The sequence below is a fragment of the Argentina silus genome (assembly GCF_951799395.1).
Source record: "Argentina silus genome assembly, chromosome: 2".
NCBI classification, from domain to species: domain Eukaryota; kingdom Metazoa; phylum Chordata; class Actinopteri; order Argentiniformes; family Argentinidae; genus Argentina; species Argentina silus.
In genome coordinates, this window is record NC_139656.1 from 17,139,460 (window position 1) to 17,165,793 (window position 26,334).

General features: G+C 44.1%; 2 protein-coding genes across 2 annotated transcripts in view; one reads left to right on the top strand and one right to left on the bottom strand.

Annotated features, from left to right (window-relative positions):
* Positions 1 to 5,625, top strand: part of LOC310816236 (neural-cadherin) — a gene marked incomplete at both ends in the record, with an annotated part of 126,309 nt that extends 120,684 nt beyond the window's left edge. Inside the window, 2 exons of the mRNA XM_083686310.1 lie at positions 4,242 to 4,396; positions 5,056 to 5,625. Of these exons, the coding sequence (XP_083542436.1) occupies positions 4,242 to 4,396; positions 5,056 to 5,625 (725 nt within the window). The remainder of the gene's footprint in view (positions 1 to 4,241; positions 4,397 to 5,055) is intronic.
* Positions 5,626 to 11,011: 5,386 nt separating this feature from the next.
* On the bottom strand, positions 11,012 to 25,566 carry dpy19l3 (dpy-19 like C-mannosyltransferase 3; the record flags this gene model as incomplete). Its single annotated transcript, XM_083665181.1, has 17 exons — positions 11,012 to 11,224; positions 12,233 to 12,391; positions 13,746 to 13,878; positions 18,335 to 18,417; positions 18,726 to 18,782; positions 19,028 to 19,139; positions 19,532 to 19,663; positions 20,442 to 20,600; positions 20,928 to 21,001; positions 21,474 to 21,575; positions 21,748 to 21,879; positions 22,075 to 22,209; positions 22,582 to 22,705; positions 23,040 to 23,185; positions 23,381 to 23,502; positions 24,593 to 24,683; positions 25,294 to 25,566. The coding sequence occupies 17 exons, from the start codon at positions 25,564 to 25,566 to the stop codon at positions 11,012 to 11,014; spliced, it is 2,247 nt and encodes a 748-aa protein (XP_083521307.1).
* Between the last annotated feature and the right edge of the window lie 768 nt (positions 25,567 to 26,334).

A 26,334-nucleotide genomic window follows, 5' to 3' on the forward strand; every position in this document is an offset into this window, starting at 1 on the left:
TGGGTTATACTCTCCCCTCAGGCTGTTATCTCTGTTTGGCCCTAAGCAGGCTGCAGGGTCAGGCCTTACACAGGTGACTAAACAAGTGTTGCTCAACAGGACTGTGCTAGAGGGCTGGTTAGGGGCTAACGTTGCTTTTCAGTTTAGCATTTTGCTTTGTCATTTCATCATCCAGAATGGGCAGTTCCTTTTCAGATGTTTCAATGTGTCATTGAGTTAAGCGTAGAAAAGTAATATCCACATCCCCCAAAACACTTTTGTAACAGGCGAAACGGCTAAAATAGTACAAGTAAAGAAAGAAATAGCCAGCACCCAGTGTATGAATTCTCCACAGAGCTTTGTTGCTGCACCACACAAAGTGTGTCGACTTCAGCATCTCTGACGTGCACAGTAGCACAGTAGACAGGTGTTCTAATAGTATTTGAAATTCTTCCCAGTTGTTCTTTAGCTTTGCTTGTTTGAGCTTGTTATGCACATTGGAACCAATGGATTAGGCCCAAAAGTGACAACCCCACCCATCTGGCACTCCAGGCAAGCTCAAGCAAACACTCACACACACTGAAAAATGACATTTTAGCTAGTGTAGGTCCATATCCAACAGAAGATCATTTGCTGTACCCAAAGTGCTGCAGTGCTGAAGGCATGTGTTTAGTGCCACTGTGTTTTTTGGTTGCCGTATCCGTGACAACGCTCGCTGATGTGGAAGTGAACAGAGGAGCAGCCCTGGGGCTGATGTCCTAGACCAGAACAGACATCCTCTTGTACACAGTCTTAGTCTTAACGATGAGAAGGAGAGGTGCTATATGAGGAGTGATTGAGAGATTTGTTGAACACAAATGGAAGTTTTAGATGATACAATGATATTATTCTGTGCCATACAACAGGTGCCTGTATTTTTCTTATCAGATTTCAAATAAAACGTATTGTCACAAACCCCTTTTTGTCTCTTTCATTTATTTTATGTTTTCCATATCCCTGTTCTACCCTCTCACTCTCTGATTGCTGATTTCACCTGTTTATTACATTTGTTTGTTTATGTTCAATCATTAACATGTCTACCTCCTACTTTATGTTACTCAACTGCATGTTGATTGATGTCTGTCTGCATGATTTATGATGTTCAATAATTCACAGTCAGTCTGTTATTGAGCTCTAAGCAAATATAAGATTCTGTTCACCACCCTCAGTCAAGGTTCTGGTTCCTTTGAAAGTGTTTGATCATCATGTTGGGAAAACTGACAGACAGACAGACAGACAGACAGACAGACAGACAGACAGACAGACACGCACACACACACACACACACACACACACACACCTCTCAGTGAGTCTGTGGCATAGGGTGGGCCTGATCCTCTTTGTCCAGATTAGCTCTGCTCTCCTTCTTAAGGTCTGAGTGATGTGTCAACGCAGGCAGGGTGAGAGAGAGAGAGAGAGAGAGAGAGAGAGAGAGAAATAAAACTCCATGGGATATCAGTCTTTTATGTTGCCTCTTTATTGTCCCGCCTGTATCCAGATTAGTTTCCACAGTGACAGCCATAAATGGCACAGCTGTTTAACGGCAATCTGGGCTGCAGCCTTTTAAAGCTGTCTCTGGACTAGTAGCTGTATACAGTGGGCATGGACCATCAGCTCTCTGCTATGGATATGGATGGAGAGGAGGGGGGCTTATATGGCAAACTTGTGTCCAAGGTGCGATAATGGGGGGAAAAGAGGTTCGAGATGACAGGTGGTGTGTGTGTGTGTGTGTGTGTGTGTGTGTGTGTGTGTGTGTACGTGCACATGTGTGCACGTTTGTTCAAGATCATGTCCTGGGGAGGGGGTCAAAAGAGAGAGGGAAAGTCAGAAAGAGATAGAAAGCTTGAATAGAGTACAATGACAATGAGAGAGTGAGAAACAAGGTTTGCAGGGAGGAGGGAGAGGTAGAGAGACATCAAGAGACAGCAAAAGGGATAGAAAATACAAGAGAGTAGGAGGGAGAGAAAGGGAGAGAGAAATAGAAAGAGACACACTGAGTAATAGAGTGAGGTATGGAGAGGGAGAGAGAGAGAGAGAGAGATGGCTTTGCCTGCTGCAGTAAACAGTATTACAGTTTGATGGCCCTGAGCTCTGTAGAGCTCATTATTGGCTTGAACTGATTTATTTAGAGACGCTCTCATCTACGGGGCTGGTTGCACTTTTGTGTGTCAGAATGGTGAAAAGGGTTATGTTTGGAATATGCAATGACTTGTCCGACTGACCTTTTTGCATTCCACATTCTCTCAAAGCATCCAAGTACTTCTTCATTCATGAGGAGAAGCAGAACAGCTGTGTACATCACTTGTATGAGTGTGTTTTGGGATGTGATCCATAGTGAATCTTCAGTGGTGATCTATACAGTGGTATAGACAGATCACAGGGTATGTTTATCATTAGGATGCATGCTGGGTTTCTGGCGGGCTTTTTCTGGAGTAGCCTGTGGCAGTCGTTAGTTGGGTGATGTAATCGATAGAGTAGACCTTAGTGGGGTTATGTGGGGAGGGGAGGAAAGTAGATAAGACGAGAGGAGGGGAGCAGAGCGGAGGAGAGGAGAGGGGAGGGGAGGGGAGGGGAGGGGAGGAGAGGGGTTTGAGGCAGACTGCAGCACCACACAGTCAGTCTACTAGGTAAGCAGAGCAATATATGAACTGGGAAGAGCAGACACATCTCGTTTGATGGGAGAGAGACTTTAAACAGAATACATCTCTTTCTATGAGCTGACCTGCTGCAACGTCTGAAAAAAACAACAACCTTTTGCTGAGGAACACACCATACTCTCAATTCATGGGATGAACAGAGACCTCACTCAGGAAGTTAACAATTAATAGTGTCAGTAATGAGGTTTGACAGTGTGAGCAGACTCATCGCTTTCGTCGTAGAAAAACATGTTTTCATCTCACAAAACTCTTATCGACGTGAACGCGTCCTTTTGTACCACTCAATTGGAAATCCATAACAGACGGCATCCTTGGGTTTGCATACCGTATGGCTGCATTATGAAATTCTCTAAACACATCTCTTTAAAGAAGCCACTTGTTGTTCTTTTACTTGTGACGTTTTAGCCAGAGGGGGTGAACATTGTGTTCGTAAATTGAAATTGATTTTTTTTTGTATGTTGCTGTTCAGCTTGTTTCAGGCTGGGCACACTAGTACCTTGACTTTTGAGTTGTTGTCAGAGATTCTGCTGATCATTTGGAGAGAGAGAGAGGGGGAGGGGTTGCTTTCTACTGCCTCTACTGACTCATTCTGTCGCCATAGTCCCCTCGCTAAGTTATGTCTTATCATAGAGAGGACAGGTGAGGATACACTATTCAGAGAGAGAGAGGAGGAGGGGGGGCGGGAGGATGGCAGATAGAGTGTGATAAAATTAGAGAGGGAGGGAGGGAGGGAGGGAGGGAGTAGCACTGTACAGTGTGCAGAAATTGATAGTGAAGGACTGTATGGGCAGATAATACACATTAAAGGTCAATGCAGTCTCAGCGTGGATTGATTCACGGAGCATCGCCTGTCACTCTACACAGCTCTTTATTGAGTAGACATCACTGCAGTCAGCCAAGGCCCAAGGCTCTCAGCATAGACAATATGCTGATAATGCAATGTCACATCGATGCAGCGGAAACACTATAGGCTGGACATCCGAGGGATGTACTGGAGATGCAGCAGGCTATGTTCCAATATCCACACTAGCCAGTGGAGTCTGGTGGAGGTAGGACAAGCTTATTTTAATGCATGGAATGGTATCAATGGTATCACGTGTGTGTGTGTTTAATACCATTCCTCATTCCATTCCATGCATTACAATGAGCCCGTCCTCCGATTTCTGCCTCTCCTGACACTAGTATACCACATAGAATGAAGTAAGACATTGGGCATGCGTTCTATTGTGGTTTGCTCGTGTGGATGTACAACTACAAAAGTACATAGACATTGAAACTGAGAGTTCAAATGTAATACCCTAATTACACTGCAGAGCCCAACCCAGCTGCCGAGCTGAGCAGTACTGTGCTGGCCTGATTACTCCTCCACCATAGTTGTTTTGCTGGAAAGGATAATATGAAAGGAAAACATCCGAGCAAGGAAGTATGGTTCAAGTTACCTCTGTAGTTTGTAAAGCCCCCAACTGACCCAGGGACCTTTTCTTCTTTGTGTGTTTGTGTGTCTGTGCTCCCTCCATTGCAACCTCCAACCTCCTCTATGCTCTCTGCCCCCCCCCCCCCCCCCAGTGTTGTTGTTGGGCATCTTCCTCTACACACGCTGGAGGAGCTATAAAGGCCTGAAGGAGGGAGTGTACCACGTGTCGGCCCATCACGATGGATGGGAGGACATCAGAGAGAACGTGCTCAACTATGATGAGGAAGGAGGAGGAGAGGAGGATCAGGTAAGACTACAGCCTTGTCCACATTAAGCCTACTCCACACTCATCTCCTCCTCCAACACCTACCACCACTCTGTGTGGGGAAAGAGGTACTTGGGTTCACCTCCACTACAGCAACTCAAACAGAGAACACCCCGCAACTAGTACAAGTGGAGTGCTCATACCCATATTCATGATTATCTTATACAATGACACGTAATGTGATTAATGAAGGCTTGGCAGCGCTCAGATCCTTGAGAGGACCTCCTGACGGGTCTTTAGATGGTGAGCGCACGCATGGCTCTACCACAGTTCTTGTTTCTCATCAGGTAATCAGTTATCGAGCATGCCCACGCCTGTGTCACTTGCACTCCTCCGCGCCTCCTCTCTCCATCCTCCTTTCCCCCCATGGAGCCCGGCCTTCCATTGTGTGTTCCGGCGCTACCGTGGTAACCAGGAGGGAATCAGTCTCGGCTGAATCAGTTTAATGTTGGAGTGATTATGTGTTATATAAAAATGGATGTTCTGTTCGCTGTAGCCTCTTGTTACAAAATTCAGAGCTTTTTTCTCCTCACTCTCCATCTTTTTCCTTTGGTCCATTGGCCTGTTTGTTCTTCTCTTCTATTCCCAAAGTTCAACCCTCTTTTGTCTCTCCTTTTGTGTGTGTGTATGTGTTTGTACAGAATGCCTATGACATGGCGGAGCTGCAGAAGTCCCTCCAGCCTAGCCCAGCCCAGTCGGTTCAGTACAGCCGCTCCAGAGCCCTCCACCACCACCCCCACCCCCACTCCCAGCACCAGCACCAGCACCAGCACCAGCACCAGCAGCCCCAGGATACACTCACCCTGGGCAGGGCAGGCTCCAGCAGTACGGCCCCCTCCTCCTCCAGCACCACCACCAACACCGCTACTAGCTTACGCCGGGACATCCCCCCAACCAGGACACCTGCCCAGGGCCAGAGCCGACCCCTCCTGCTGGCCCGCAAAAGCCTGTCCTTCTCCAGCCAGGACCTGGCTCGCTACCTGTGCGAGATCATCCGCGACGCTGACCAGCACTCGGAGACGGCGCCATTCGACTCCCTGCAGGTTTTCTCCACGGAGGGGGGTGGCTCGCCGGCTGGGTCCCTCAGCTCCTTCAGCTCGGCGGGCTTGGAGGAGGACAGGGACCGGGGTCAAGACTGCCTCAAGGAGTGGGGGCCACGCTTCGAGAAGCTGAAGGCCCTCTACGAGAAGGCTGAGGCCAGCGACCTCTGAACTCTGAGACTGACTGATCAATCAACCGACTCACTGACAACAGAGACCATCAATCAAATAGCAGGAAACTACAGGAAGCAAATTGAGAGTAAAGGAGGCTAAAAAGAAAGCTGTAGGAGCAAGGGACTGATGGAGAGCCAGGTCTCTCTTGCCCCTCTGTGGGATTCAGCTACTCTCCACAGGAGGGTTGTTTCTGCCCGAGGCGAGCGAATGACTGACGTTAACAGGACCCCGAGCATGGCTGGGACTGTGTTTAGTGGATAATGGGACCCGTCAATCAATGCCAGGGACAGATAAATGTGGCAGTTACCGGTACCCAGCTTTGTACACGGTGCCCCTATTGTAGTGACTTGCGGTTGACAATGAGTCAGATGGAAATGTTATTGTATTTGTCAGCTGAAGGGTTGCCTGGCACCTCTTGGCCCTTGATATGCTGTATTTATGTTTATCTATGTCTATATTACACCAGTGTTTTAAAAGTGCTTCAACATTTGATCCAGGAAGAGACTTTTTTCTGTGGCCTTTCCAGGGGCTTCTGTTTCTAAACCATTTTCTGGGTGTGTTCAGTCAACAATTATCAATCGTAATTCACGACTTCTACTTACACTTATTCCTACTCGATTTAATTTCTATTCACTCTGCTCTTCATTAATTTCAATTCACCCCATGGGAGACCAACAACAATCTTACTGGGGGTGTAAAAAAGAAATAAAGAAAGAATGAAAGTGGGAAAATGCTCGCCCTGTCGCTCTGCGCCAACACTCCTCCTAAGGAATACAAACCATTCTGAATGGCTTGAAGACTTGTACTCTCTGAGGACTGTGCTATATGGAATACCAACTATCTTGAATGGCTGTCCAAGGTGAATACCCTGTAGAGGGAGATGGAGACCTCATGGAGGACAAACAGAGACAGACAGACAGATCGACCGACAATAGCCATCCTCTTGACTCTGACTCTCACTGCTGCGGTGGCAGGGGGGCGGCCATAGTTAAGTGTATTCACATGGATCACATATCCCGGGGGAGTAATGCTACCTGCAGGGGTGAGACATGGTAATGGGGAAGGGGGGGTCGGGGTGGTGAGGCACAGCAGTGTGAGGAATAGTAAAGAAATGAAACAGCTGCAGGCGTATTTACGGGGGATTCACCCCCGATTTAGCTTCCCCAAAGCTGGGTGATGCACTTCCTCCACACACAGTTCCTACCTGTATGATTAAAATGAGATCAATTAGTGTCAAAAAGATAGATAGATAGATAGGTACTTTATTGATCCCCGAGGGGAAATTAAGGCGTTAAAAAGCCGGCATTCACTGCGTCTGTGTTGCTCACCTCCGCTGAGAGAGATGAGAGTAGAGTGGAGGTGAAATTAGCCCTAGAATGCAGGAGGGGAGCGTATCTGCAGGGTTTCACTCTAAGCACCTCCATGTCTCAGTGTTAAATGTGCTTGTGTGAGGAGCCATGATACACCGCGGGAAGCTGAGGAAGGGAAGGGGGCAAAGGCTTTTTGCAAATGGTTTGTTGCACAGTAAATGGAATAAATAGAAAGTCATGTCACCTCCCTCTGTGATACTCCAAATGCTAACCTTGTATTTCATGCATTTCAAGGTATGATGAGAGTTCACTTTGAACTTGGTTTTGACTTAAACCTGTACTGTTGCATTATTATATCCTGTCTTGTAACTCATTTGCTGGGATAACAAACAAACACAAATATTGACAAAAGATAGCAGAATACCAAACGTAAAAACAATATTTTAATACCAAGCAAGAGAAAACAAAGTATGTGTCTATGAGTAACACACACAACTGATCAAGGAAGATAAAACAACAGAAAAAATGACACCGACTAGTGCAGTTTATCCACAGGCAGATCAAATAGGAGTCTGACCAAAACACTTACTGAGTGAACAGAGTAGTCTTTAGCTACTAAAAATAGGAACAATGACAATATCTGAGAGCAGTTACACAGGAGGTTGTTTTTTTAAGATGAAAGAAACAGATGTTGGAAGGGGAAACCATGCTTCTTTCACCAATCAAATAGTACTGCCGATATGCTAGTTCATTTACAGACTTTGAATAAGCACTGCAACTGACATAAACATACACTTTTATGCATATTATTTGTCACTTCTTACATCAAATGACATACACCAGTTTGCAATTAACATGACATTCCAACATAGACACAATGTTGTGGTACTGTGTGGCACTTCCACTGGTGAAATGAAACAGAACTGATGTTAGATGACACAGTCACTGTTTATGCCCCCTTCTCATTATTTTTATTTCGCTTCTTTTTTTCCGGTGTAGAGATGCATGTTGAGCGTAACGGCACAACTGAAAAAGGGTAGGAGTGTGTTAAAACACATCAGAGCTCTAATCCTAATGTGAGCTGATGGCTTGCTGTCATGCTGTGAACCAAAGGATCATGAGAGTTTCAAAAACTCGTTTGAGGAAGTCGACATTCTGATTATGGATTTGAAACGTGCCAATGCTCTGAAGGCAGCAGCACAGGTTTAAAATAAGATCGGGGAGGTGAAGGGGAATGGAACATTGCCACGATGCAATGTTTTTTTAATAGAAATCAAAAGCTCCCAGAGGTTAGGAGTTTGGATTCATCTACAACGACCATGGTTCGGGAAGAACCTGGGTTACAGAGAAGTGAAAATAATCGGGATTGAATTGTGAGGATTTAGTTTGGGATTTATGGAATTTCATTCTGACTTGTGGAGAGAGATGCTGTACTACTACTTTCATTTGTACCATAAATGGATTCAACGTTGTATAATGGGTACAGACATATTGTGGAAATGTTATGTTTTTACCTCATTTGAATATACAAAAATAAATTAAATCATAGCTTTTTTAATGTGTCAATGGATAAACTTACGGCTCATGTAATGCTTCTTTAAAAAAGTGAACTTATCTTTTGTATCATTATCATGATGAGCGTTGAATTGTTATCTTGGTGTTTTGTATTTGCTTCAATCTTTTTTCTCAATAAATTCATTTATTTGAGTCATTAATTGGACCAATTGTTTGTAAACCAAATGGTGAGTATAAGGTCTACAGAGCAAGCATATGTACTCATTCACAAAGAGGATGTTGTATAAGTCCTTTTTAATCATTGATGTTCTGACTAAATACATAAGACTTAAGCAATATCATTTCTTTGTGTTTTAACATTAATTGTGAGCTCAGGAAATAGATTTCCAGAAAAAAAAGTATGTTTGCGTCAAGGTTAAATACAAATACTGTATTGATAATTTCCCAAGAAAATTCAGCCTCCTAGTGAGTTCACTCTGAACTTGGTGTGGCTTAAACCTGTACTGTTGCATTATTATATCCTGTCTTGCAACTCATTTGCTGGGATAACAAGCAAACACAACTATTGACAAAAGATTATAGCAGAATACCAAACACAAAAATGATATTTTAATACAAAGCAAGAGAAAACAAAGTATGTGTCGATGAGTAACACACACAACTGATCAAGGAAGATAAAACAACGGAAAAAATGACACCGACTAGTGCAGTTTATCCACAGGCAGATCAAATAGGATTCTGACCAAAACACTTACTGAGTGAACAGAGTAGTCTTTAGCTACTAAAAATAGGAAAAATGACAATATCTGAGAGCAGTTACACAGGAGGTTGTTTTTTTAAGATGAAAGAAACAGATGTTGGAAGGGGAAACCATGCTTCTTTCACCAATCAAATAGTACTGCCGATATGCTAGTTCATTTACAGACTTTGAATAAGCACTGCAACTGACATAAACATACACTTTTATGCATATTATTTTCAACTTGTCACTTACATCAAATGACATACACCAGTTTGCAATTAACATGACATTCCAACATAGACACAATGTTGTGGTACTGTGTGGCACTTCCACTGGTGAAATGAAACAGAACTGATGTTAGATGACAGTCACTGTTTATGCCAGTTGAAACAAACATGCATACATTTCCATGAGGTGTATGTATGAGGTGTCTTTACGAAGGAATATGGTCTCATGTATTACAGTTTAAAGTATGTATACTTTGAACATACTTTAATCACCAATGAAACAGAATTAAAATATTGTGAAAGAGTGGAGGAAAAATATAAACATTCTGAAGGCATGTTCAATTTCAAAACATAGGTTGTCACCTGTTTCTCCTCACTATCAAAACATAAAACTCAAATCATGCTGTACTTTAAAGTTGTTAGTTATTTAAATAACATACAAAATAAATGCACTAGGCCAAGTAAATGTTGGCTAAATAATCCATACATTTACCAATTACAGCATTGAATACTTCAACGTTACCCTGTTTAGTCTGAATTAATTTACAGGATTTACTACCAGCCATTGACCCAAGTCAACATATACAGTAACAGTGGCCATTCCTCCAGTCCTTAAAAAAAGTGTTCTCTACGGTCGAGTGGTTATACAGAGTTAATTAATTATCAGCGCTAACATTTCTTCAATTCATTCTCATTAAAATGATAATAAGGTAGTTTAAATGACCAACGTGTCCACATCTATGAATCAATATGTATGAAAATGAACAACGCCAACGCTCCAAAACATTACATTAGTATAATGTTAGGCAAACATAATGGAATTACTTCGCTCTCAAAAGTAATCACCCTATTTCCTAAATTAAACCCACAGAAATGAACAAGCGACAATATTCACAGTGATATGACTGTTATGCATGACAATGAGAGTGGCTTGTTCCCTTCCATTCAACCCAACTGAGAGCATGGTTCCAGAGCAGCAGCAGCAGCAGCAGCAGCAGCAGAACTTTCTGAAAGAAGAGAGTGCTCATTAGCAAGTGTACCAAGGACACATGGCAATGGTTGTGAAATCAGGGAAATGGCATGGGGGTGTTCAGAAGAGAGTATCCAGACCCAGACGGGCTTTTGGCAATAATTACCAGCCTACTCTCTCATCCAATCACAGGGCCCTCTGAAAAACGAGAGGAGGGGGGTGGGGGGTGGGGGGTGGGGGTGGATGCCGTTGTGATGCACCCTCATCTACTCCTCTCCTGTTTAAACATGAGCTCTTCGTTCCTCCGCTGCCTCCTGATACAAAGCCGAGGTTTGATATGTGTGCTCTTCTGCTCTCTGCCACAATCAGCCCGGTGAGCTCAAATCAGTGTTGTGTCTGCCTGCCATGTTTACCCGTCCACTCGCTGCTCACCACTGCCGCCCACCACATCGGTGCAGGGAGGGGTCCAAGATTAAGCAGGAGGGGGCGGTCCGGCTAATGAACCAGTGGGTACAGAGCGACAGCCACCAGGAGGGCAGAGAGTTGGGAGGGATTGGATTGGGAGGCTGGTGTGAGTGAGGTGGTTTATGGGGAGGATATACCCACTCAGACAGTCACGCTACTGAGTATTATTATCCTCCGTCACGGCCACCCGGTCAGTCTTCGACCTCTTCTTGCCTTTCCTGAGCTTGTACACATGGAAGGTCTTGTTGTGGAAGACGCGGGTGAAGAGGGCCGTGTACGGCAGCGCGTCTGTCTTGATGGATTCACAGAAGCGAGGGTGGGAGGCGGGGCTGAGGTCTGGGTCATTGTCCCCTGGGCCGTCCATGATCTGACACAAACACAAAGACATACGCTAAGGTATATTTAACTGTTCAGACATATAGAAATACGCTAGGCTTTCATTATGCATCCATTGTGTAACGGTTGGTTAGAAGAGCCAGGAGAGTGGTGAGGGAAAGCGGCCAAAATGTGTAATCAAACGCAATATGGAGGAGAGCGTCCGTGTGTTTCCAAAAGTAAAGTAAAAAGATGTAAATGTATACATGTAAATAATACATATATCTTTTCAAATGCAAGGACGCTCTTCTCCTTATCGCATTGGTTACAAGAGGCTCCATACCACTTAGACAGACACACACACACACACACACACACACACACACACACACACACACACACACACACACACACACACACACACACACACACACACACACAAAACGGTCAGTTCAGGGTTATGTGCCTCGCTCAACAGCGATATCCTAGACCAACAGGATCCAAGACATTGGTGAAGGCTCAAAACTTAGTGTCAACATTGAATCTGGTTATTCCTTCAATAAAGACTTTTGACTGAACTAGGCCTGAGGCAACCTACAGTGTGTGATATAGGATTCACATACAGTACAGTGACACATTTTCTTACACCATCCTGGACGAGACAGTCTGATACAGTGTGAGAGAAATCCAAATAACCAGTGACTCATTTCTTCAAAGCTTCAAAAGCAGCAGCAGAGAAAAAAAAATCTTTCAACCAGAGGTGATACGCAGATCAGAGCCAGCTCAGTCTGGAGGCCCAGTGCTGCCTGTAATTGAGCCCTTTTCAAAGCAATCATACTTTGAAGTGTCTTGTGAGTGACGGGGTGACAAGCAACATGCTATTTACAGAAGAACGTACTCAAATAGGCCCACATATAAAACACCCCCTTCTCACTCTCTCATGTTCACGCAGGCAGGCAGACACACACGCACCCACAATGTCCAATGCATATACATTATATATACAGGCAGGGCAGAACACACATGACTCAACCCATGCCATTGGAGACAGACCACCTACATGTCCATTGGCCACATCCAGCAGGTCTCTGAGCCTGCAGCCACGGCTGTGCCTCCTCTCGTAGCAGATGCTGTCCTCCAGGACCACATAGTCAGCCCCCACCGCTCGCAGGATCCTGTGGACCTCCTCTGGAGACTGCCGAGCATAGATCTGATAGACCTGAACAACAACACACACAGGTTAGATTTACCTACAGGAAAGAGATACGGAAGATGTACCGGTATAGAGACAACCAGACCTGGGGCAAACCTGGATAGATAGAAGCAATACATTCATTGCTTGAGCATCCCCTCTGATTTGTATTTATTTTTAATCGCCCTATTACTTATACCAGGGGAAGCTGGTGGAGGCAGACATCGGAGGATGAATGCATGGAATGGAATAAGGAACTGTGACGACTCTAGGTCATAGTACATTAGATTGCATTTAGTAGACACTACATAACTGACTCCACGCCCCATAACCCCAGAGGGCATTGTTGCTCATACGTCCCTTGCTGTCAGGTGTACTTCCTGCCTGAAGGATTTAAAAGAGAGGGGGTGTGGCCTGTGCTTGTTCTCTACCATTTCTCAACCAAGTCTCGTTGATGGTGTCTCTAGTTTGGCCTCGAGACAAACAAGGACATTTATGGACTAGCAATGTGGGACCTAAGTCCCACGTTAATACTGCATTCATGCAGTCAGGTTGTGAATACTAGCCTAGTTAGTAGTCATCTTTACTTATCTTTTTCCCTTGACAACGAATGGGCCAACGAAGCTGTGGTAGTGTTAGGGCAATGTAATACATTGTAATTCCATGTATTACAATGAGCCCATCCTCCGTTATCTGCCTCCACCAGCCTCCCCTGGCTTATACCTATCCAATCCGTTCAAATCTGCAGGAGTGGGGTAGTATAGAAGCTCAGGGCCAATTTGGAATTCAGCAAGAGAATGACCCCAGCCAAGGAATATAGTAGAACTTAGTAGTGGGTCCTGATCTGGGCTGCCCCTGCCGTTGATTGACAGCCACACAGCGGTGTTCTGCCCCTGTCCCCACCTCAGGAGGCCTGGCACTCCCACAGAGGTGGCACATCCCCTCCACGGTGAGCGCTCTGTTACCCACTCATATCTCTCTCTCTCTCTCTCTCTGATAAATAAAGACAACTGAGTAAGGAGAGAGACAGACAGGGTATCAATAATGACTGATAGCTGTGCTACCCTGTTGAGGCTTATCTGACGCCTTTCCCCTGTCGAGGTGACATTCTCCTCACCATGCAAACATCTCTCTCTGAACAGATATGCAGAAGATGTGTCCTCTCGTTGATAATTGATATGTTGACCGGGGGTTGTGGTCAATCACATTTTCAATTCAGTCCATTGGTGTGGGTTTGAATTGAGTAGATGAACTGAAGTGGAATGAACTCATCACACATTTAGAGGTGTTCTGTTAAAAAAACTAATATTGATGGAAAATTGCCAATATGAACATCCTCCCAGGTGTTGTGTGGGGGTTACAGTAAGAGGCTGGATCGCACCTGTCTGGTCCTCTCCCTCAGGGCTTGGTCCTCGTAGTGGGGGTGGTTGGTCAGTACTCTGCCTGTGCACAGTTTGATCCCAGCCAACAGCTGCATACTCCCCGCAAACACCGCCTTCTTAGGTGTCTTTGAGCTAGGAGACAATAGGGAAGAGTTTTCTGGTTTGATCAGTGTTTAGGCTGGTAAAGAGGGCAATGGCGCGTGTGAGCATTATTCAAGGCAGAACCTCCCTGTCAGCGTGTTACAAACCCTTCTCAGACCGTGGTAGACAATGTTAACATGGTGTAAAACCGCTGGGTTGTGTTTTTAACAGAAGGTAAATTCCAACTGATTGGTCCCAAATTGCAACTTGTAAAGGTTTGATAATGCATTCATATACTGTTATAAAGCCTGCATAGATGCCTAATAAACCATTCATTTGCACATTCATACAATATTAGAGGTGTTATAACAGGTCCTGGCATCTGGCCCTTTGCCAAATGTGGCATAACCTTTTGCCAACCTTTATGTAGCATGTCATTTGCTTATACATGATTCATTTAGCATCTACAGTAGGTCTTATAAAGTATTTATGAAGCCATCAAAAGTTGTAATTCAATCAAAAGTAATTGGTTTATCACAACTTGGAACACAATGAGCTCTTAAATTGAACACTGAAAGTATTCACTTGTACTGTAAATATTCAGTGGTCAGGGCATTCATTTTATTAAGAGTGTTAGCATATAGGACATTACACATTTTACCCACAGCTACACAAACACCTCTTCCTATTGTAATATGAATAAAATAGATGGCATTTCGACATTTCTCTGGGGCAACTTCAAGGACAATTTATATGGCTAGCACAAGGAGTCGGCACCTTCTGAGAGGAATATAAATGTTTCTCAGACAAATACAAAACGTTTGTCTTGGTTTCAGGAAGGAATATTTCTCAAGGTGTTTGGTGAGTGGCCTAGAGTGGACAAAGCGAAGCTTAGTGTTGAATGTTTGTATTTGTAAAAGCTGGGTCAAGGTTGAGGCTTTGTTATTAACCCTGTCCCAGTTTTCCAGTCAAAGAATACACAGTGATTCATTCAGCACCTACATATGCTTGAGACCCCATCTGACCATTCGTAAGGCATCTGGCAGGCATTTTTAATCTAAGACCATCAGCCAGATCACCCCCAACTCAGAAGAAAGAAAAATGGTTAGATTTCAGTCATGGTTGTGTACCCTCCTCCCTCAAGGGGCCTGATTGGCATGACCACGCCTATGATAGGAGAGAGGAGCAGGACAGACTTTTGTCACTCAGGTTCACACACACTCCAGTCCTGCTGGCAATATCGGAGTAATGAGGCGACAATTTCCTAAAGCGAGCATATTCACTTAGTTGGTCGAGAACCCAGCTGTGACTTTGTTGCTTAAGTATGTCACAAGCTGATCAATTAGGCAATCCAAAAGAGCATACAGGCAAATGAAAATTCACACAGTCACACAGATCTGCACACAGATTTACACAAACACACACACACACACACACACACACACACACACACACACACACACACACACACACACACACACACACACACACACACACAGAGTAAATTAAGTCATTTTTATCCGCAGTTCCAGTTTAATTGACTGTACCCTCCAGGACGAGTCATTGTATTATCTATATTAGAGAAAGGAACACAAATCTAATTACTCACTAACTCTATAAGAGATCATAGCAGAGCCTCATTATTGCTGTTATTTCCTCACTCCTCCAAACCTCCTGTTGATTTGCCATTCAAATCCACAAGGCAATAAAAAGGAAGGGGGATATTTTTGGGGGCCCACTGGCTCCCTCTGGACAGGCATTTGGTAAGACGCCCCTGCTAGGAACGTTAGCGGCTCGTGGGCTAATGGCTAGATCCCGTGTGTGGCGGGGTGATGGTAAGCAACCTCTGACCCGCTATTCCGGGTCATCTCCCCCTTTCTCGGTATGTGTCCATGTTTAATTACTTCATTTTCAAGTGGGAATCCTCATGACCTGAGGCTGATTTACATTTAATTTCAGATTTATATTCCAGTATGTAAATGCCATCTTGTGTTGGCCTGTACCCCAGTGACATTATAAAAATTGATTAATGCCGTTAATAGTCTGTGGAGGGGAGGACACGCAATGGTGACTAGCCGTGAAATTGCTATGCATGCCCTGTGCCTGTGTGTTTAGCTATGCTACGTAGGGCAGGTGGGAGTGTGTCAGGCAGTAAATGAATAGCATTGTAGCTCCACCTGTTGAATGTGCCATGTGAACCGACTATGCTGGGAGAGTGCAGGTGTAACAGAGGTGGTTTGAGAGACTCCACCATACGATGAGTAACCTGAGCACATTGTACTGGCGCTCTGAGTTAATGCCTAGGCTTTGGCTCAGCTAAGGCAGTGTTGCAGGGCATTGGAGACCTCTGTTGTCCAATGCCCTACACGGTTACGGGGGGGTGAAGTTGATCCATCTGTGAGAGGGTTTGATGAAGGGAAGACGATACTAATGTCTGCAGTATGACTCAAAGAAAGGTAGGTAGGAAAGGGGGGGGGGGGTAAGAGAGTATGATTTGTAGGGAGCACAGGTATGGGGAAGAGATGGAGATGGAGATAGAAACAGAGATGGGGCTGTCACATCCATCCTCACAGATCCCACAACGCTCCTTATCCTCTCTGAAGGGCGGAGCGGCTCCAACCAATAAAAGATGGATCAGAGCTGATGTGGGGTACGCTACCAACCTGCCCAAAAGTATGACTGGTGCCACTGACGTTAGCAGACTGAAGTGAAGAGGGAACGACTGATTGATTGCCTGATTGGTTGAGAAAGGAAGACTTGGCGAAATGTCATTATAATGTGATCTAACAGTGCGTGTTGGGACATGTGCTCATAGGCTTACTGCTGATAACATCCTACGACAGGGATGAATGCGGATCACACCAGGACAGTCAGTGCTTCTCCGACTGGTGTAGAGAATTGAAAATAAGGAGAAATGCTGCTAATTTAGAGGAATTATACAGATGAAAAGAGGCAAGCTGACAGAAGGACAATTAGAAAGGAAGTGAGAATGGTGGATATAAGACCGTCGACAACATGAAATAACCCCACAGAAACTGCGGGGGGAAAAAAATATCTTTGTTCGAGTGGTGAACAGAAATTACTAGAAATTACTGCTCCAGGGGCCCCTGAAGTTTCCACAGGAAAACAATAGATTCATTTGTACTCATTATTCAGAAACAAGGCAACATTCTGAAGAAATATTCTTTTCAACAATCAAAGAATGTGCCTGCAATATGAATCACTGAACAAAAGGATGGGAAATGAATTGTGTGGCAGGCAATGTTAAAAACGTTAGGCTGTCTTTTACAGTGGCTGGGCTTGACAATGCTGGGAGAGACAAGAAGGCAACAGCTATGACAAAACACCATGCCAACTTAAATGGCAGAACAGCAACGACGCAGTCTTCAAAAGCAGCAAACTCCCAGAGAGAAAGAGAAATTACCAAGCATTTCTATCTACTATTGCAAGTGCCATTGACTCATTGGGTGTGCATTTAGCAGAGAAGGGCTAGACTAGAAGGAAGCACAACACAACGTACAGATTCAGCTGTAACTGAAAAGAAATGGTGGGGAAAACACACATTATACACCAAGTCCACACCTTAGCTGTCTCGGTAGCTGTATCCAAAACGTGATACCAGCAGTGAATTGATAGCTTTGCATGTGCGTGTCAGAATTCCACAGAGTATTTTCCTTAATGACTCGCTCTGTTACTCTAACTAATAACATCGCCATCATTCTCAAGATGAATTGTCATATGAAACTCTGTTAACAGAGCAGCCACAGTGTGTGGTATATGCTAGAACATTCCTTATCAAGACTACCAGAAAAACCCTGCGTCTACTTTATGTAAATACTGTAAATGAGACCAAAATATATATTTATTTTCTTCTAATGTTTTCCCTAGATTGTAATGTAAACCTCTGATAATCTACATGAAACAAGAGCAGTTTTGCCATGCCCGAGTCTCATGAAACGCGATCCCCGCTTAACTCTTTCATCTTAAATGTAATTAGTGCGTGGCAAGAGGCTTAATGCGCCAGCTCCAGTGAAGGTAACTCTACCCGCTAATCCGCCTTGCAAATTGGATTTTCTCTGAAGGGGAAGGGAACCTGTGTCATTTCACAGAGTGAAAGTCTCTTTAAGGCCTGTCATATCCGCTCAGCCTCCTCTGAGCCCAGGAAGGAGGCATGCCAAAATTCACCTCCATCTCAGATCGCATCAGAACCAATTGGCTTGATAGAAGCCATCCACAGGGGCCTGGGCGTAGGGCTGGACCACTGCCAACAGCTGGGTCCTCTCCAGATCGCCATGTCTTATTCATGTTCCATCACATCTCCCCCCACCACATCTACACAGCAGCACGTAAACACATGCAGTCACAGGCAACCGACATGCAACTTGATCTGTGGAAACGAGCTAATCTGATTTGCTTTTGTTCTACGTGTGTTTTGTATTAGAGGAGTAGGAGATAGAGAGAGAGAGAGTGTGTGTGTGTGTGTGTGTGTGTGGACAGTAACGTTTACCTAATCCAGGTCATCAACTCAACAGTGTCAGGGTCGTAGAATTCTCTCAGATCCGATACTTCCGCCATCAATTTGGGCCAGAACTATGGGGGAATCAAATAAGTACACAGTCAGTTTAAATAATCAGACTCTACAGAGTCACCAGTTCAAAATATTCACTATCAAACAAACCAAACACATCCAACCAGACCATCAAAATAATTTCCAATTCCTCTGTTGACACGGTGAAATAAGTAGGGAGACAACATTTTTAACACACCACCATCACTGCCGACGCTTTTAACTTGATTTTACACATCATTGTTTCCCCATATCACTTCACAGTTACTGCAATTGCTACGGGCAGGAAATTGATGCAAATTGTGATGAAATAACAAGGCGAATGTCTTACCTTGTAATAAAGGACACCCAGAATGACAGTCGGAACAATGAACCTGATCAGCCTTAACTGCAACATGTAAAAGGAAAAACATAATGATCCAATGAGAAGGTACACAAATAAGTGGGGACGATATTACAATCTGAGCCATTTTTGTTGATCTCCAAACATTTGGCCTTTTGTTGGTTGTTACCATACTGCCATCTAGTGGACAAACAGGACACTGTGTATCCCAGTGTCATCTCCCTAAATACCCTGGGTGTAGAGGAAGAAACTAGTCAAAGGTTCCATTATAAGGGTGGTTGTTTTTTTACCTTTGTTTTAGTGTTACAGTGGATGACTTTTAGGCAGACAGACCACAATTCCTTGCCACACACGCCATAGGCAGCAAAGGCACACATATGGCCAGTCCAAAGGTACTTCATTCTAGAGAAGAAGGGGGGGGTGGGAAGAGTTTTTGAACAGTTTCTGTGAAAATTATCATTTGCAATATTTAATAAGCAGCATACTCCCTGTATAAATCGGTTCATAAAACAAATTCTATGAACTGGAAATGGTGTGTCATTAAAAATGAAGCAGATAAGGAAAGAGCAGTTAATCGAGTGCAGGAGAAGTGGAAAAAAAAAAAAGAAAGAAAAAGGAGGCTGTCCCACTTCAACGGATGATAGATGGATAGATTAATCAGTTAAGAGACCGACCGAGAGCAGGAGAGAGAGAGAGGGAAAGATAAAGAATGTGGAAGACAGTTTGGTTTATTCAGCATAATTCCAAACCTGTCTGAGCAGATAGCATCTTTGAGCAAGCTAGCGGAAGCTCACCTCATGGTACTGAATGCCAGAAGGCCGAAGAAGACGGTGTGTAACAGATTGTAGGCGACATCTGGCCGCATACAGATCACTCGCTCCTCCGATGCTCCTTTCTGTTCGCCACCGTTACTGCCCGCTGAATCGCTGAGACAAAATGGAAAAACATGCATAAAACATAAAGGAGAGGGTGACATTAGCAAAATTATTCAGAGTTTGTCTTTTTTTCATCTCCTTCTAAAGGTTAACTGGTGTATCTGGAATGAAGGTTGTAATGATTAGCTTGGTCGGTAAGGGTTCAGTTGCCTGGGGTGGTCCACTCTGTATTCTGATAATTGGAATGGAATGAGCACAGGACATCAGGGGGGACAATGCGTTTCTCTCTATCGCATTAGGGGAGCGACACACACAGGGAGAGAGACGTGACATGCCCAGATATTCCCAGGGCCTGAGGGAGAGGATGTTGTCTCCCGCCAACCACCCACCAACGAAATGTGTTGTGTGTATGTGTGTGTGTGTGTGTGAGAGAGAGGGGGGAGGGAGATAGAAGGGGAAGAAAGACAGCGATAAGGGAGAGAGAGTGAGCATGGAGGATTAACTGACAACAGTGTTTGCAGGAGAGGTTAAATAAGGTAGATGTTTGGGCTACCAACAAGTACATTCTTGTACCATCTCAGTGTGTTGAGACTAGATAGTCATGCTTCAGAAAGTGACAGATGTTCCAATATGATTCCAACATGAACAAATGAACAGAGGCAGAACCCTCTCAAATGAATGTATATATTTTACAATATGTTTGTGGCCAATGTGATTCTATCCAATTAATTCCATTCTACCAGACAAGCTGCTCAAGCATTTGAATATACTGTACCAAGATCTGGTGTATACATTAATTCCATGCCAACAGAAATGAGATCTGGCCTACCAAAGGTTGCCCAGTACAACCAGTGCCAACATGCCTAGCAGCACAGCCAGGGTGCAGAGATATGGGTATGCCAACAGAGTGCCAGCCAGCCGGTCAAAAGTGTCCCAGGGTAGTAGTCCAAAGGCCTCTTCACACAGGTAGAGGCTGGCATCAAAATCTCTGTGTGAGAGAGAGAGAGAGGGGGGGGGGGGGGTAGAGGGCGAGAGGGGGTGGAGAGAGAGAGAGAGAGACACTGAGCATAAAGATCAGACCGCGGGAGTCTCTCGTAAATGATACACTGTGGCTTGTATTATTGATTCTGCAGTGGTTTTCTCCATTTGTTAGGGGTTCTTACAAATACCGACTGGCTGGGTAGGTCATAAATACAATGCAACCAATGAGAGGGTTTTTATTATCTCAGTATTCAAATTTAAGAGGCATGATATATCATAACATTGTCTGGTAGTTAAAAATGATTATATGCTGAGGAACGTCACGGTACTGTACCTCGTCGGCCCGAAGCCAAACTTTGCCTTTATGAACTTGAAGATGTGCTCATCAGACCTGAGCTGCAGCGCTTTCTGTACACGCATGGTAAACAAAGGAATATAGGGACAGTAAGAAGAAGTCATATTTGAGCCAAATGTAAAAATAACAAGTACAGTAATGTTAACTTCATGCATTTGTTGTTTTCTCAGACCCAGATTAAGACTGTATTACTGGACTAAATAGCTTATAGCCACTATAACCACTGAACGTGCAATTTTTCTCCAGGACTTAATCTGTTTCCCCCCCAGAGAAATCTCCCCATGATGACGTCTCCATACATATTTATTTGATCTGAAAGCTATACCCGTCATATGCTGTACTTGAACAAAGCTGTGACTAAATGTTTGAAATGTTCTCCTAACCCCTGTGTGCCTGCCTCCAGCCTGTCTAGTCGCACATAGTGGATTTCTTATTCATTCCTGGTGACACGGGGGTGGGGGGGGGTGGGGGGGGGAGAGATGGGGTTCAGCAGGAGGACGATGTAGGACAAGTCTCGGGGCTCACCTTGGCTAAATAATTAATGGTGAACGTTAATGACAGGACCAGGAGGATGTGGAGGATTAGCTTCCCCAGCCGAGCACAGAGGCCTCCCGACTTCAGACTCCGCTGCAGGACAGACAGAGATGCATGATGTATCATCATCAAAGGGATATATGATGCATGAAAACAAAAATGCAAACATATTAATGTGTCATCAGATAAAATGATGACGTTTGAAAAAAAATGGTTCAGTCAAATCATTGATCTACTGGAAGTGTGGAAGTGTGTTTGGTCTCACCTGGAAGTGTTTGACAAACAGAGCAGCCACGATGAAGCTGAGAGCCAGGGAGCCCAGGATCATAGAGTTACAGAATTGGATGAGCCACACAGACAGCAGGCCGCTCACCTGCACCAGGTACAGGGATGTCACCTGTACAGAGGGAAGAGGAGGAGGAGGAGGAAGTTAGCAGGAGACAGGAAGCTATGAAGACCAAGTTTCTTTATACTACCTACTACCAGTATCTCTCTCACTCGAGGGCACACGTACATACACACACACGCACACTACAACTGGCTGGGTGTTATGATTGTTATTTAGATCAAACAAGAGCAGTACAATATTTACCTGTTCAGTTGAAATAAGGTCAAGACAGTCGAGTGTAAAAATGATGAGAGCCTGAACCAGGAGGATGAACTGGTTAAACTGCCAGGTCAGGCAGAAACAGAAGGTAGCCACAAAGAGAAGCCACAATATCACTTTCTGAGAGGAGAGGAGAGAATGATACAAATCTGATTAGAATCACACACTTGACCCCAAACACCATCCACGATAAAATGAGATGGGATATTAGTCGACAATAACACAAACCGTACGAGACAGGGTGCAAGGATAATACTATCCAATGGTTTTTATGAGAATAGACAGCCTCATATACAGTATATTTCTAATAAATATATTCAGGATTTCATAAATAGTGTATACATTCATATTTCCAAACACTGGGAGATATTCACTCTTAACAGTCAATAAATCTTAGCAAAAGTGAGTCTTATCTAATGAATGAAAGATTCCAATCTAGTTAGTTTGAGTCAAGTGTATGTGAGTGTAGAGCAGACTCTGTAGGTCCTGTACCTGTTGGATAGGTTTGAGCTGAGGCCGCAGGTAGCAGGTGATAGCAGCCACCTGCAGAGCAAAGAAGGGAAGGGACCAGTTCTCCCTCAGAGAGATGGTGAACTCCACCCGCGTAGTGTCTACTCTGTGTGCACACACACACACACACACACACACACACACACACACACACACACACACACACACACACACACACACACACACACACACACACACACACACACACACACACAATGCTCATTCAAGTGTCCAACCGAGGTCAAAATGATAGATTTGACACTTTAGTCTAGAGATCTTGCAGTAAGAGTATCGATTGAGTTTATGCAGTATAATGTGAGCCAGTTTCCCAGACCTAGATGAAACTTAGTAGAAGTGGAGGAGTCTTTTCATTGAAAGTGGCATTTTGTCACTGTGATGCAATAGTGTGAAACGACTGGACTAGGTGAGGTGATATTTACCTGTTGAGGATGTACCATACTCCTGTGAGAGCGCCTGCTAGCCAGGAACCACTGAGCAGCCAGCTGGTGATGTACAGGGCTATGACATACACCGCTTGTAGTGAGAACACAGTGTAGATGTAGAAATACACTGGTTCCAGGTAGGTCTGAAATAGTAAACACACACAGACACATACACATACACACAAACACACAACCCCGCACGCACACGCACGCACGCACGCACGCACGCACGCACGCACGCACACGTCAAAACATTTGAATTATATCAAACATCAATCGTATTCCATTATCATTTGAAAGGAGTCATTCATTCCGTTCTGGTCTGATGTTTTCATTACCTGGATGGGTAGCACCCTGTAGAGGACACTGAGGAACACCTCCTGGTAGATGTTCATGCGTTGCAGCAAGTTGATGGTTGTCTTGGACTCAGTGGCATTGTCATTGATGAGCTCGGAAAGACCTGATCATATACACACAAACAACATGGTTCTGATCATTATGTCCCTCACAGTGGCTGGTCGCTCACCTACCGTCTACAGTAGACTAATAGAATAGTAAGGCTACTTCTGGAACTCTTACCTAAAGCATACAGATAGAATGCTTTCATAGCGCATCTTAAGAGTTGTTATAAGCATGTATGATTGCATTATAATTCTGTTAGTTGAAAAAACTGACATTATAAGGCATCATACTGTATATGCCAATAGTGAGTTCATAAATTATTGTGTGTGTGCCCTATAGAAAGTGTTCACTTATGGGCTACACTTATATGGAACATTGAACATTAGTGAGTAGCTAAAGGTCTATGACAGGCATGCCAATCTTGCGCGATAATTAATTAATAAACATGCAACATAACTCTCCAATCTTATTGAAATCCTGCTGAATTATGTAAAGCAGCAATGAGATCATCCCATAGTCTGCAGATGGAGTCATATAAACAAACCCAGATCTTGCTTCCAATCTGTAGGACATTGTTTCATTACAATACGTTGTCCAAACGGTACCTCAAAAAATAGCAACAAAGAACTGCAGGGCTTAGCTCTAAGGATGGCAATGCTATGACGATTGTTAGTTCCTTGAAAAGGGCCAAGCAAAATGATTGAATATTAGAGCTGTTTTCCATGCTGAAGTACAAAGGCAACAACCCATTCTGAGAAGGCCTGTTTAAAGGCTTTAGAATGACACACAGGTCACATCAGAGCCTGTTTTTTCTTCTTTTGCTCATTTTTTAACTAGCTTTGTTCCCATGGTTACATAACACACCATTGGTCCAATAGCTCTTATGTTACATAATGACAGATAAAGGAAAGCAGACACGTGGAGTGGACAGAGAGAGAGGCATGCCCTCTGCTGATTGTCTCGCTATTTAAGGACCTCTATTTCAGAAAATGCTGTATAATTAAAATGGGAGAATTAGTTTGAAGAGATTTCTTTTTTTTTTACTGGAGTTTCCCAGAAACCAGAGTGGGAATTGAGAGAACACTTAATAAGTTATAATTCTCTATGGACTGTTCTTCCCGAGGCTATATCTAGCATAATGGCCATACCTTGCTGTATAGATGGAGCTCTCAACATCTGTTTGTAGTATGAGTAGTATAGGCCACATTCTGTCCGAAAGGAAATTTCACGCTCAACTTCCTGAAATATAAAGCAGAGGGAAAAATAAAACCAAAACATGTTTGAACGCATTTTGCATGGAGAACACACATTGTTTTATCCACATGAAAAAAAAAACTGTATATGGCAACTTAACAGAACCATCTAGAATGCATGCACAGCAGTTAATACTCGCTCGGCCATAAAAGTCCTTAGACAACAAGTGCAATAAATGTGCGTGGTTGAGAATGGTACATTGGAAAAAATGTGATGTCCTGCTGGATACACAAGATGACTTAAGTACTGTGGAGTACCAGAGAGATTATGTGAAGCCTGAGGCTGGAAGCACATGATGAGAGTGTAGAGCAAGGATTGTGCCCTTTTTCACACACATTCAAACAACACATAAAAGAGGAGAATAAATCACAATTTAAAGGGACGAATATAGCCTGCCAACAGCCCAATAGGATTAGACTTAAAATGCAAAAGCCAAATATTTTCAGGGAGGTCAAACTGTTTTTTGCAAGGACCTACTACATACAGTATGACATCCATATCACATAAAGACTAACAATATCCCCTCATACAGTAATAACAAGATGGTGGACCAGACTGTCTGTATGCTGATAACATCATCACGGTCACTACTTACCTGCAGGTGAGAGAACCACAGCAGGTTCTCATGTATGGAGTATACACACCAGGCATGAGCCAGCCCAGTGACCACAGCCACTACCAACCCTGCTGCTATGACAACAGCCTGCCACCACAGATGAGGAACCAAGCCAGACTTCCGGGAGCCCCCCACTTCCCTTCCACTCATCCCCGATACCCCTTTCATTCCACAACTGTCAGTCGACATGTCATCCTGAGAGATACTCCAGTAAGTCTCTAGTTTGCTCTTGCCTCTCTTGCGTATGTCCATGTCTGTCTGGAGGCTGGTTGGCTCCTGCACCTCTTGAACCACTCTCTCACGCCCAGCACTCACCCACTGATGAGATAGGGAGAGTCCCCATTTTGAGTGAGTGGAGATAAGGCACTAGCCATGTGGCCAGAGATCACGCCTCCCATAGTCCAGTGTTCAGTGTCTGAGGAAAACCAACAGACCCTCTCTCACTGTGTTCCCTATATTTCCTGAATTGCTCTCCTCTTCAGCCCAGTCTCTGCCACAATACCAACTGAAGGAAATAAAATAGGCAATCTCATTACTTTTACAAGCCCAGTAAAATGCCACTGGGAGTGAAACAATCGATGTAGCAACAACGGAGTCAGAAGGACCAGCTTGGTCTGCGATCTGGAAGACAACTAAAAACCGTAAGAGAGAGAAAGGCTAGTCAACTCTGCAACTGGTGACTTCTCGGCACGTCTATTAAAACACAGGGAGAGAGAGAAAAAAAAAGAAAGAAAAAGAAACGCTTGGAACATCATTTGGAAAATGTTTGAGAGCGCTTGTCAGACCGTTTATAGTTCTAAAAGTGGAGTGGGTGACACAGGGTCTGAAATAAACTCCGGTAGGTGCTATAACTGTCATGAACATGACTTCACACGTGATGAATTTAGGAGGGCCGGATGCAGCTGTCTCCCTCTCTGAACAAAGATGTCCCATAGGAGATACCTGAAAGACATAGGCCTACAGTAAACGCCTTTTGCTAACCCTAGCCTAACGTTAGGGCAACGTTGAGGGAACGTCTGT